This window comes from Cherax quadricarinatus, chromosome 15 (genome assembly GCF_038502225.1).
Source record: "Cherax quadricarinatus isolate ZL_2023a chromosome 15, ASM3850222v1, whole genome shotgun sequence".
NCBI lineage: Eukaryota > Metazoa > Arthropoda > Malacostraca > Decapoda > Parastacidae > Cherax > Cherax quadricarinatus.
Window position 1 is genome coordinate 10,917,451 of NC_091306.1, and position 13,365 is coordinate 10,930,815.

A 13,365-nucleotide genomic window follows, 5' to 3' on the forward strand; every position below is an offset into this window, starting at 1 on the left:
TGAGGAGGGCAGTTAGAGTGTGTTTGGGTGTTGTAGAGTTCAAAAGTAAATTCTGCATACTCTGAGATAAATAGGACAGATGATTAATATATATGCATTGAGGTAGAAGGGGCTGGGCTTATGGAATACAGGGATACCATACTCGAATTGTCTGAAACACATCTGATATTAAATTATTAATGCATCCACGAACAGTTTGTATCATTGATGGCTCAGTGTTTACAGCGTGGTGGATTTTGACTGACTTCCCACAAGACGGGCTAAAATAACGTGGGTTTGATCCCCGGCTAGTCACAGTATTGTTAACATCTGGTATATATTATTATAATTATTATATTTGTTATATTTATGGGGAAGCACTAAACTAGTAGGGGTCATGTAGCACCAGGGAAGTAGGGAATGGAAGGTCATCAGATATAATCCAAGGAACTGGAGGGTAGTTCTAATTCCCCTGGATCAAGAACCCTTCATCAGCGACTTAGTTACATAATTTTGATTTATTGTTTTGCAGTTGTCTGTAGTCCTCTGCGTCCCCGTTGCCATAGTGACAGCAACACAAACACACCCACAGAGTTGGTGTACTCGTACTGTGAGCTCAGGTCAGAGTGAATGTGAATCTGAATGCGATCAAGCTAGAGTGAATGTAAACGAAAGTGAACTAAGCCAGGGTGAGCACAGATCTAAGCGAGCTCAGGCCAGAGTGAACATGAATGTAAGTTCAAGCCAGAATGAACGTAATCAAAGTGAGAAAACATCAGTTTGAGTACACACACAGTCAGGTGACCACATACATCATAGACTGATACCTGATGGAACACTGACTCAAGATGACCCAACGGCCCAGCTCAGGTAGGAACTACACTAAGTATTCAACCTAATTCACGAATAAACCTGCAGTATGTATATATATATATATATATATATATATATATATATATATATATATATATATATATATATATATATATATATATATATATATATATATATATATATACTGAGATATATGCACTGAGAGATGAAGCATCTCACTGTATACATACTAAGAGTTTAGGTGTGAAAGTATTTTAGACTGGTGGTGAACAGGTGACACGCATCCTTAATGACCCTCATGTAATGTCATTACAAGAATAACCACCCAACACTGAGATACTTTACGGGCCTACATACTAATATGTGATGAAATTAAGACACATGTGCAACATCTGGGTATCTTTATTGTATACGTTTCGCCATCCAGTGGCTTTATCAATACAAATTCCAGGACATAACTTGAAGACAGTAGGACTATATACAGAAGATGAGGTAATCAGTCCCTCAACCTAGGAGTAGGTGTGAAGAGCACCATAGTCGTGGAGATTCTGAAGCAGATCAGATCAGATCAGATCAGGACTCACAGGTAAGGACCCACGAGGGGCGAGGGGCAAGTGGGGACAGTGCGAAGAATAGATGGTGAGAGGAATGTCTTGAGTCGAAGAGAGAAGAGTCAGGACTAGACCCAACTGCTAAACCTGGATAAACAATGACAAAGACGACATAGAAGACAGCAGGAACTCTGCAGGTGCTGACTGCAACTTGCTGGATGGAAGATTGCTGCATCTTGATGTTGATTGGAGGCTGGCAGAAACTGGAGGCGTGGTCAAGGGAGGCTAGCTTCTTGATTGGTCAGGTGTCGTTAAAGTGTGAGTCAGGAGTTACATCATTTCTTCAGTGTTGGAGCCATTCCTTATGTTGTGCAGTTGTTGGGAGGAAACGATGAGTAGTCTTGTAATCTTGGGTCGAAATGCTGGGTCGGCTTGTAACTGGTCAAAGGTCATCTTGAGTGCTGTGAAGGAACAGTGGGTTCCTTTACGATTTGTAAACTTGACTGTTCTGTTGTGTAATTTCTCGTACAAAGTGTCGACATTCATGGTGGGTTCTTGGTCACGAGTCGTATAAAAAGTTATATCTTTCCAGTGTAGGTATTGATCTCGGTGTCGGTCTTCTGTATTAATACGTCGAGTGATGCCTGGTGAGGTTTTGGTTGGTGGTTGCAGCATTGAAGGTTCATTCAGTGTTGGTGTCTCTGCTACAGAGTGTGTAGAAGACTGTGGTGGAATCGTGGCTTCTGATTGGCAGAAGCAAGGAGCCTGGCGCTTATATACTAACGTCAGGTCAGGTGTAGCAGATGAGGGCATAGTCGACGGCTGGTGTCCCACAAGGTTCTTGTCTCAGTCCACTTCTGTTTAACATTTATGTGAATGACCTTCCTCAACCAGAGTTTAATGACACAATTGTGACACAGTTTGCAGATGATGTTATTCATGTCGTCTCATCAACTCCAGTAACAGGAAAATACAAGTATGAGAGGGTCATAGAAAAAATGAATATTGAACTTCGTCGAACATCTAATTGGGAGAAGAAATGGAGAATTACGACTAATCCTGACAAGGTCCTTGTTAGCACGATAGGATGTTTTGCATCAACCATTGAAGATAAAGGGGGTATCTTCATCAGAGGTACACCTGTAGCCATTAGAAACCCTAACAAGATCTTGGGATATGAAATAGACAGGCTGCTCCACTCAACATCTCATGTAACTAAAAAGATCAACACAGCCAAAGCCGGTCTTAGCAGACTCTTTCGATTCAATCAAGCCCCTCAACATGTCAAAAAACATCTGTATAAAATGATAATAAGACCTATACTCGAATACCCTTGTGTCCCAATGTCATTAACAACAAAGACCAACATGCTACGGTTACAAAGGGTCCAGAATAGAGCTCTTCGCTTTATTACTGATACCAGGAGGAGAGACAGAGTTAAAATGGCAGATTTACACACACAACAAGATATTACTGCCATAAATGTACGCCTTGACACCCTAAAAAAGAAACAACTTTATACAATGCAAGAACTATACATGCCAGATAGAGAACATCCTATACAAGTGATAAATACCACCGATTACACCATCAATACTCCGCCTCACAGGACTCAAAGAATGACTCTCCCACAGAGGGTTCGTCGTTTTATTCATAAAGATGATTACCCTCGACCCACGATTTTGAGCAACTTACCTGATGAAGAAGATTGGATACCACCAGAACCCTTCTATGTAAACTGAAAATCATCGCCCCCAATTAGGGAGACATCTTAAATAACTTTCTAATGTAAAATTATGCTATTGACTATTGTTGGACACCACCATTAAGAAGCTATTGTCACGGGCTCATAAACTGGCCAGAAAATATTGCCTTTCTTGTCGTATAAATATCTGTTGTGCAATCGCCAAAAAAAAAAAAAAAAAAAAAAAAAAAGCAATTGCAACTTGTATAACTACAACCAATTCAGAGTCATGTACTTATATACCTATTATATTTATGTGACTCTGATGGGTTAGTATTATACCCCTTAAAGAATATCTTATCAATTCAAATACACTTTTTAAATTACACCAAAGTGGTTGGGCCACTTACCTTTTATATCCTACCTCTCCCCCCTTCCAACCCTTTTCCAATATTTCCATCCTTACCCATCCTTCTTCCTTCCCCATCTTACCAAAAAGCTCTGGTCATTAGAACTCGAACACTATCTCGCGGGTATTTTTATGTACAGTACAGACTATATACACTGTGGGGTGAATATCTCTGCGTATATACTACATTTTACTTGAACATCCACTCTGTTTTAGGATTTAAAGTATTCACGATTTTATTATATCAGTGAATGGCGACCTTGACGACCCACGTAAAACTGATAGACTAACTTATATACGTTTTCCTTCTGTAGGAGCGTCGGAAGTGGGGAGTGGTGGAGGTGGGTCTCCAACAAGCCTGATACTCCCTCAGCTACCCTCCCAGGCTGGCTCCTCCACTTCCACCAGAACCTCCCCTTCAAGGACCTCCGCCCATGGGTAATTTTATTCTTAAATTTGCTTTAGCTTTATCTCATGATGGATGCGTTGTGCTTACGTTAAGTGATACACACCTCAGCGAAGGCATTAGTTAGCGCAGTCAATCTCATCTGTTGGAAAACAATAATTACTCTTTAGTAACAAATTTTATAGGTATGTATAATCAGATGCTTTGTCATAGTCAGCTATTTCTGTATTACATTCAAGTGGTGTACTACAGCAATAAAAAAAAAGGACATTTTCAAAATAAGTATTTATTGTGCAGAGTTTTCAACAGCAAAACGTTCCAATGGAAGCTTGTCCTGCAACTGCATCTTGTCTTCACTAGTTTTGTACTCGAGGTAACACCAAATATAAACAAGCCGTATTCTAGGTCTCCTTGATTTAAATCAGTGGTTCCTAAACCTTTTCAGGCTGCACCCCCCCCCTTGGCTCCCAGGCCACATCCCTAGCCCCCCACACATGAACACATCTCTTTCTTAGTTTACTGGAAATTCAAAACAACAACTAATCTAATACTATAAACAAGCGTATTTATTTCACAAATAAAAATTAACATAGTAAACCAGTTTATTTAACAGTATGAAGGGTAAATTTACATCTCATCAGTAACTACATTGCTTCATAAATGTAATAAGATGGATTTGCTTGGTGCATGGACATCAGCTTCTAATTATTATAATCAAAAAGAAGCGCTAAACCACAAGGGCTATACAGCCATCAGCTTCTAAACATCAGGCTTGAAGGCACTAAGAAGTCTTAGATCCCCGCCTTCAGTAATTTTCAGTCTGTTTCTTTGCACCCCTCAAGGAAGGTTCCTTGATGTTGGTGAGGGGCTCTTGATTTAGGGAATTGGATCTGTGCTCCAGTTCCCCGAATTAAGCCTGAATGCCTTCCACATCCCCCCCCCCCAGGCGCTGTATAATCCTCCGGGTTTAGCGCTTCCCCCTTGATTATAATAATAATAATGTTTCTTTGCTGCGAAAGAAGCTTAGCAACTACACTGAAGCCTCGCTCAACTAAATATGATGTTGGTAAGGCAGTAAAATACATATTAACTGTTCCACAGTGCCGGGTAGTGGTCAGAAATGTATTTTGTAACCAAAAAATCTTGATATGATTTTTTGAGCTTTGGCCTCAGCTCAATGTCATTTTAGAATGAAATCAGTTCTTCTTCCACCATTCCTGTTTCCTCATTGCTGATATTTAGGAATGGATTGATCACTCAGTCTGGTGTTTTCAGTATAAAAAAGGATCCTGAAATCAGTCAGACATATCTATGCAGCTCATTCAGGTGTGCAAGGTACACTTGAAGGTCATCGTCTGCTATGTTCTTCTCCAATTCAGAGAGGCTCGGAAACAGGAAGAGCTCACGACGGGCTACGTTACACTTGAATAACTATAACCTGGACGGAAAAGTGGAAAGGGCTGATTTGACTTTGAAAAGATTAACCTCATTTCTTCATTGAAGTTCCGTGTATAATTCTATGTTAATTTTATTCTTTGTATAGCATTTATATTACTTAAGTGTTCGTGACTTAGATTTTGTCATAGATTTTGAAAAACAAACAAACGCTCCCTTGGTTCTGATGCCACCCTGCCGCCCCGCTTTTTCTTCAACGCCAGCCTGGATCTTTCCGCCGCCCCCGGGGGGGGGAGGGGGGGAAAGGGGTTCCGGCCACTTTGGGAATCACTGGTACAAATGAAGGCACTCTTCAAGGTTAAACGAATGCGATTGCCTCGGTTTTAACTATCTCATCTTCTCAGTTATCTTATGTCTCCTGTTTCTGTCTAATCCCTCCCCTTCTCTGTCCTTCCCCACAGGACGTCTTCTCTGGGCAGGAGAAGGATCTCCACATCATCGTCAGTAGCGTCAGGAACCTCCCTGGCCTCCCTGTTGGTGAAGTTGCACCAGCCACCGTCCTCCAGTCTCTCCCTCGAGGGCAAGCTCAAGATCAGGGCCACAGTGTCAGTTAATTACTATTATTATTATTGGGAAATAGACGTAGAATCGCAGTGGCGAGACGTATGGGCGTAAAGTAACAATATGTCTCTTAATGTAAGTCAACGGGATGTAGCCTTATTAAAAGCGCCTCAGGAACGAGACGTAATCAGGTTTGATCCAAGGAAGGGAAACATGGTTGTAACTTCAACATCTCATATTAGATGAATGCGATGTCTGACGAAATGTCATACCAGATATAAAAATGATATTTAAAATACTCAACCTCGATTCTGCAGCTACATTTACCACCCCAGGAAGGATGCTTTGAGGCTAGACAAGGCCCTTGATCCAATGAATTGGAGCTGCCCTCTTTTTCTGCCGGATCGGATCTGATTACTTCCTGTTCCCCAGGCGCCGTATGATCCGTGCGGGTTTGGCGCTCTTTCCGGAATATCGACTTCATGATCCACTTTGAACCTTGGCCTTTTTGCCTCCTCATCCTCCAGGGACTGTGGGAGTGACGTTATCTTTTGCAAGTTCTCTCCTGATGGTGGCCTGGTGGGCACCGCCCTCAGGTCAGGTCAAGTCAAATTCTTCACTCAGGCCGGGATGCTCTCCCATACCCTGCAGGTAAAGTCAAGCCAACACAAGTTCCTTACTTGATCTTGACACACAATAGGGATAAAAGTAAACGTTGAGCACATACAGTATATACTGGACTGAAAGTCGCACCTCTCTGTGCTTAAGGTCTTTAGATTGGCAACAAGGATTTGGTAGGAGAGAGCATCAAAAAGGATTGAGGTATATGAGAAGAGATAGATAAGTAGTGTAGTCACTGAGCAGTTCCCGGCGAACAAACCTTGGTCATAATATACTAAAACTTTTATTATTAACATACTCGTCTTTTTTGGTGTGACCGTCTTACAACTGTTATTATTAACATAATCATCTGTCTTTTTTTTATGTGATCATCTCCTGGTGTCTGGTGACAGTTACCTGGTGAGACAGCCGCTCAGTTACCAACTCCAGCCACATCCCTACTCTGGCTATCAGGAGGACAACCTGACTCCATCCTCACAACCTGTGAGTACCAAGGCTCTTCACAGACATATGCAGAATAAACCACAGCGAAACGTTGTCAGGATAAAATTTATTCTTCAGTTTGAGTCTTGGTCTGTATATGTCGACAATACGTCATTTCATCTACGATTATTATTATGGTCATGTTCGGGGAAACGTTAAACACACAGGGGGTCATAAAGCGACACCTATCAGCCATACCATTAAGCTATGTAAGGCAAAATGTTGTTTTGTTTTCCCTATATGAGTTTAAGCCGAATTCTCTGCATACATTATCTTATATTAGGTTAAGTTAACGTAAATTAACTAAGTTTTACCCACTATATCATAACAAAATGCAATAAATATAAAATAAAATAAAACAATAACGTGGAAAATTTTGAATTTTCGTAAATTCAGCATGTGTAAATTTGAATAATATAATAATTGTGTATTAAAATGCGATGCTGATTTGACCCTTCGAGAAGTTTCGAGTGAGGGGGGATGTGGAACAGCCACAAGGCGGACGGGGAGGAAGCCATGGTGAAACTAAATGTGTGAACACTGGTCTATTAATTGTGCAATGTAATCAGGCGTCATCGAAGTTCATTTGGTGTATATCGAACTCAATCCGTAACTTAAAAATAGCTGACACGTTTTCACTGAAGAATTGGGATAAATTAGTGTGGAAACCCTTACAATTCGGCTACAAGGACGGAAAAATAAGGGTCTCTGATTCTTCCCGGCAATACACCTTAGCTAACTGATGCTTACCCATAATGTATAGTAGTTTTTGCATTGACCATCGTAAACTCTAGCTATTAGGGTAGCATTAGGGCGTGTTACAAATAAAAATTGTGATCCAGTAATTATATGGTAAGTGGTAACACGAATTTCTTCTCATAACACCATTGTATTCTATGTACTGTGCTTATAGCTATATTTTGTGTACCCAACAAGTAAACCAAAATATACAGTTCACACAATTTTAATTTACCAGAGTAGCTGGTTATAATATTGTAATTATTAATTTAATGTTTGGTCTTGCTTTTTGTGAGAGTGATAATGGAGTGGGCATCGAGGGAGTGACAGTTCTGCGACATACTATAAGTCCCACTTACCTCGCCCAGATTACTTGCACGTAATAATTCAGGTAATACCCTGTAAACCTTATGCAGGTAATTTCTCATGGTACTCATCAGATGTGAGTATAAGCACAAATATGTCCTCACCAACTGTGAGTACAAGTGGATATTGTATATGTACTAACTAGATGCAAGTACAAGTGCATATAAGTAGTAGTCGCCAACTGCGAGTACAACTGCATACTCTAAATACCCACCAGATGTGGGTACAAGTACATGTACATGTATGTATTTCTTCTCCTATGCCAAATCAAAGTCGAGAACAACGTCCAGTATTGGGCCCTTACTTAAACAAGATGGGTCCTACACAGATGACAGCAAGGAAATGAGTGAGCTACTCAAGACCCAATATGACTCAGTTTTTAGCAAGCCACTAACCAGACTGAGAGTCGAAGATCAAAATGAATTTTTTATGAGAGAGCCACAGAATTTGGTTAACACAAGCCTATCTGATGTTATCCTGACGCCAAATGACTTCGAACAGGCGATAAATGACATGCCCATGCACTCTGCCCCAGGGCCAGACTCATGGAACTCCGTGTTCATCAAGAACTGCAAGAAGCCCCTATCACGAGCCTTTACCATCCTATGGAGAGGGAGCATGGACACGGGGGTCGTCCCACAGTTACTAAAAACAACAGACATAACCCCACTCCACAAAGGGGCCAGTAAAGCAACAGCAAAGAACTACAGACCGATAGCACTAACATCCCATATCATAAAAATCTTTGAAAGAGTCCTAAGAAGCAAGATCACCACCCATTTAGAAACCCATCAGTTACACAACCCAGGGCAACATGGGTTTAGAACAGGTCGCTCCTGTCTGTCTCAACTATTGGATCACTACGACAAGGTCCTAGATGCACTAGAAGACAAAAAGAATGCAGATGTAATATATACAGACTTTGCAAAAGCCTTCGACAAGTGTGACCATGGCGTAATAGCGCACAAAATGCGTGCTAAAGGAATAACAGGAAAAGTCGGTCGATGGATCTATAATTTCCTCACTAACAGAACACAGAGAGTAGTAGTCAACAGAGTAAAGTCCGAGGCAGGCACGGTGAAAAGCTCTGTTCCACAAGGCACAGTACTCGCTCCCATCTTGTTCCTCACCCTCAAAACTGACATAGACAAGGATGTCAGCCACAGCACCGTGTCTCTCTTTGCAGATGACACCCGAATCTGCATGACAGTGTCTTCCATTGCAGACACTGCAAGGCTCCGGGCGGACATCAACCAAATCTTTCAGTGGGCTGCAGAAAACAATATGAAGTTCAACGATGAGAAATTTCAATTACTCAGATATGGTAAACACGAGGAAATTAAATCTTCATCAGAGTACAAAACAAATTCTGGCCACAAAATAGAGCGAAACACCAACGTCAAAGACCTGGGAGTGATCATGTCGGAGGATCTCACCTTCAAGGACCATAACATTGTATCGATCGCATCTGCTAGAAAAATGACAGGATGGATAATGAGAACCTTCAAAACGAGGGATGCCAAGCCCATGATGACACTCTTCAGGTCACTTGTTCTATCTAGGCTGGAATATTGCTGCACACTAACAGCACCTTTCAAGGCAGGTGAAATTGCTGACTTAGAAAATGTACAGAGAACCTTCACGGCGCGCATAACGGAGATAAAACACCTCAATTACTGGGAGCGCTTGAGGTTCCTGAACCTGTATTCCCTGGAACGCAGGCGGGAGAGATACATGATTATATACACCTGGAAAATCCTAGAGGGACTAGTTCCGAACTTGCACACGAAAATCACTCACTACGAAAGCAAAAGACTTGGCAGACGATGCAACATCCCCCAGTGAAAAGCAGGGGTGTCACTAGCACGTTAAGAGACCATACAATAAGTGTCAGGGGCCCGAGACTGTTCAACTGCCTCCCAGCATACATAAGGGGGATTACCAACAGACCCCTGGCAGTCTTCAAGCTGGCACTGGACAAGCACCTAAAGTCGGTTCCTGATCAGCCGGGCTGTGGCTCGTACGTTGGTTTGCGTGCAGCCAGCAGTAACAGCCTGGTTGATCAGGCTCTGATCCACCAGGAGGCCTGGTCACAGACCGGGCCGCGGGGGCGTTGACCCCCGGAACTCTCTTCAGGTAAACTCCAGGTATGCACTAGCCAGTTATTAGTAAAAGTGTGATAAATGGTTTTAAAAACCGATAAGTTGAAGATTGAGACACTTATGCAACATATGGGAATCTTTATTGAGGAAACGTTTCGCCACACAGTGGCTTCATCAGTCCAATACAAAGTAGAAAGGTGTGTAAGGAGAGGAGGAGTTTGAGGTAATCAGCCCCTCAACCTGGAGTCGATGTGTTCAATCCATCAATCTTGTAGAATGTACAGCATAGAGACGTAGACGTGGCTTATATACTGTAGTCAGGTGAGGCGAAGCAGGAGGAGGCGGGGTCATAGTGGAACCTTCCACTAGTCTCAGTAGGTCTTCGTCCATAGGTTGGACAAGTGCTGAAGAATTCTTTGTATCAAGATCTTGATACAAAGAATTCTTCATCTGAATTACCTCAAACTCCTCCTCTTCTTGCACCATTTTGCTTTGTATTGGACTGATGAAGCCACTGTGTGGCGAAACGTTTTCTCAATAAAGATTCCCATATGTTGCATAAGTGTCTCAATCTTCATTAGTGCAAGTGTTTATATGCACTCACCAGCTGTAGTGCAAGTGCTTGTATGTACTCACCAACTTTATATCTTGTTGGTAAGGCCTCATTTAGATTAAGCCGCACAGTTCTGGTCACCGTATTACAGAATGGATATAAATGCGCTGGATAACGTACAAAGAAGGATGACAAAGTTGATCCCATGTATCAGAAATCTTTCCTACAAGGATAGACTGAGGGCCCTGAATCTGCACTCTACAAAGGCGTAGAATTTGGGGGGATATGATTGAGGTGTATAAATGGAAAACAGGAATAAATAAATGGTATGTAAATAACGTGCTAAAAATATTCAACCAAGACAGGACTCCCAGCAACGGGTTCAAGTTAGAAAAAATAGATTTTAAAAGGATATAGGAAAGCATTGGTATAGTAATAGAGTTGTGGATGAGTGGAACAAACTCCCGAGTAACGTCACTAAAGCTAAAACGTTATGTAGTTTTAAAAATGGGTTAGACAAATACATGAGTGGGTGTGAGTTGGATCTGACTGGCTTGGGGAAGTGGGTCTGATGTATTGCTTCTTCCTTCTTAAGTAGATATGACTTGGGCCTGACTGGCTTGGGCCAGTAGGCATGCTGCAGTGCTCCTTTCTTATGTTCTTATGTACTCACCAGCTGTTAGTACAAATGCTTTGACGTACTCACCTTGGTGAGTTACTAATCTTAGGTGTGTCATTAAGGCTGCATCTTATCCGTAAATTGACATCAAGAATTTCTGAATTACTAAAATATGAATTATATAGTGTATATATACACAGATATATGCATGTGTATATACATATACCCACTTCTGTGCATATATATGTAAGCATTTCTTGATGTACAAAGATGCAAATTTCTTGGTCTACAAACATTTTTTAGTAAATATGGTGAAGAGAAACGTAGTTAATATTATATTCATGAGACGCACAAACCCGTATGGGTCATACAGTGCTTTGAAAACAGAAGGCACCAATGCTCGATCCATGAAAGGGGAGGGTAACTCCTATTCCTTGGATCAAGAATCTTCCATCAAGGCTCTTCCTCTTGAAAGGCATTTCTCTCTCTAATTTTTGCAAGACTCAGACGGGCGTGTGGTGTCGTGGCGTGGGCGGAGTGTGGGCGTGGTGCAGAGCGAGGGCGGGATAGACGTGCGGGCGGCGGTGGTGGTGGGCGGGCTGGACAACCAGGTGGTGACCTTCACCAGAGGTCAGGTCACAGTACGGGACGTGAACACCCTCAACACAGTGTGCAACATGGATCAAGGGTCAGTAAGTGCTCTTCTTACTCTCGTTATTCACCAACACAGATAACATGCGTCATATAATTTATTTCAGTATTGTATTATAAAATGCAAGAGTATGCGACCAAACAATGTCACATATCTTAATATAAATATATACAGCACAATGACTTACATCTCAATATAAGTATATGCAACACAAGCTATACTGCTACATATTGCAAAAAAACACAGCACTGCAATGCATAATAACTTATGCAAAAAATACAAAACAAGTCTGCTTCATAACAATTTAAAACAGGGGTGGTAATATACCTTAAATAGGGCTGGGCTTTGAAATGAGGTACGATAACAACTGTAAAATTAATTTGTGTAAAAAAAAATAATGTCCCTCTTTTATTTCAAAATTTAATTCACTCCTTAAGATCTATGAGTTTCTCTTATTATTTTCAGGGTGGGAGGTCATCTGATAGCCCGAGGATCAGTGTGGGCGGTGAGTGGGCGAGGGCGTGAGCTTGTGGGTGGGGGTGGAGGCGGCTTGACTTGGTGGGATGCTCGCACGGGCGGTGTCACACGCAGTGTGGGCGGTGTGCAGGTGCGCGGGCCCGCTCTAGCATGGCACCCTCATGCTAACAGGGTGAGAGTTAACGAGTCTGAATGTTCCATGGCCACGGATATTGGATAAAATAAGATGAAAATTAAGAAACAATTATAAAAAAAAGTAGTTGAGGTTGAAGTTATGTCCAGAGTTTTGTCACTTACTAAAATGATTTTAGTCTACGTTCACTTTAACCTCCGAGGTCTTATTTACTCATTTTCTGTTTTAAATTTACCCATTTTCTTTGTCACCTCAAGAAAGAAGTCCAGCTGTACTAGCGACAGTATGAAAATATGCTTCGTGGTGTAGGTGCCTTTATTGTACAATGATAACTTAGTAGTCGAGGTTGTGTGTTGCAGGTGGTAAGTGGGAGCTGGGGTGGTGGAACTGACAGTGTCAAGGTGTGGGAGGCATCCACAGGCAGACTCACCCACCTACTCTACTCTGACTCGGTCAACACTTCTGTGAGTATATCTATCTTTCTTTCTCTTTCTTTCCTACCTCTCTCCTTACATGTTATTACTTTATCTGTGGTATTATTATTATTTGTTTTTGTTGTCATTTCTTTTTAATAGTAATATTAATGTCTGATAATTAGTAGTGTCAGAATTAATGTAGATTCCGTTTCTCCTTAAAACAGAGTTCATGTAGGTGAGTTATGTAGGTATTGAAACTCAGAGGAAAAGGCAATCAGAAGCGAGGGAGACTAGCAGGTGTGGTAGCTCTAGGGAGGCTAGCAGGTGTGGGAGCTCTAGGGAGACTAGCAGGTGTGGGAGCTCTAGGGAGACTAGTAGGTGTGGGA

The 13,365-nt window shown here is 41.7% G+C and overlaps 1 protein-coding gene across 1 annotated transcript in view; it reads left to right on the forward strand.

The window, feature by feature from the left end:
• Positions 1-609: 609 nt before the first annotated feature.
• Positions 610-13,365, forward strand: part of LOC128692014 (uncharacterized) — a 17,039-nt gene continuing 4,283 nt past the window's right edge. The window contains exons 1-8 of the mRNA XM_070085145.1: positions 610-849; positions 3,772-3,895; positions 5,720-5,863; positions 6,347-6,470; positions 6,833-6,923; positions 11,803-11,989; positions 12,419-12,602; positions 12,923-13,027. Of these exons, the coding sequence (XP_069941246.1) occupies positions 828-849; positions 3,772-3,895; positions 5,720-5,863; positions 6,347-6,470; positions 6,833-6,923; positions 11,803-11,989; positions 12,419-12,602; positions 12,923-13,027 (981 nt within the window). The 5' untranslated portion in view covers positions 610-827. The remainder of the gene's footprint in view (positions 850-3,771; positions 3,896-5,719; positions 5,864-6,346; positions 6,471-6,832; positions 6,924-11,802; positions 11,990-12,418; positions 12,603-12,922; positions 13,028-13,365) is intronic.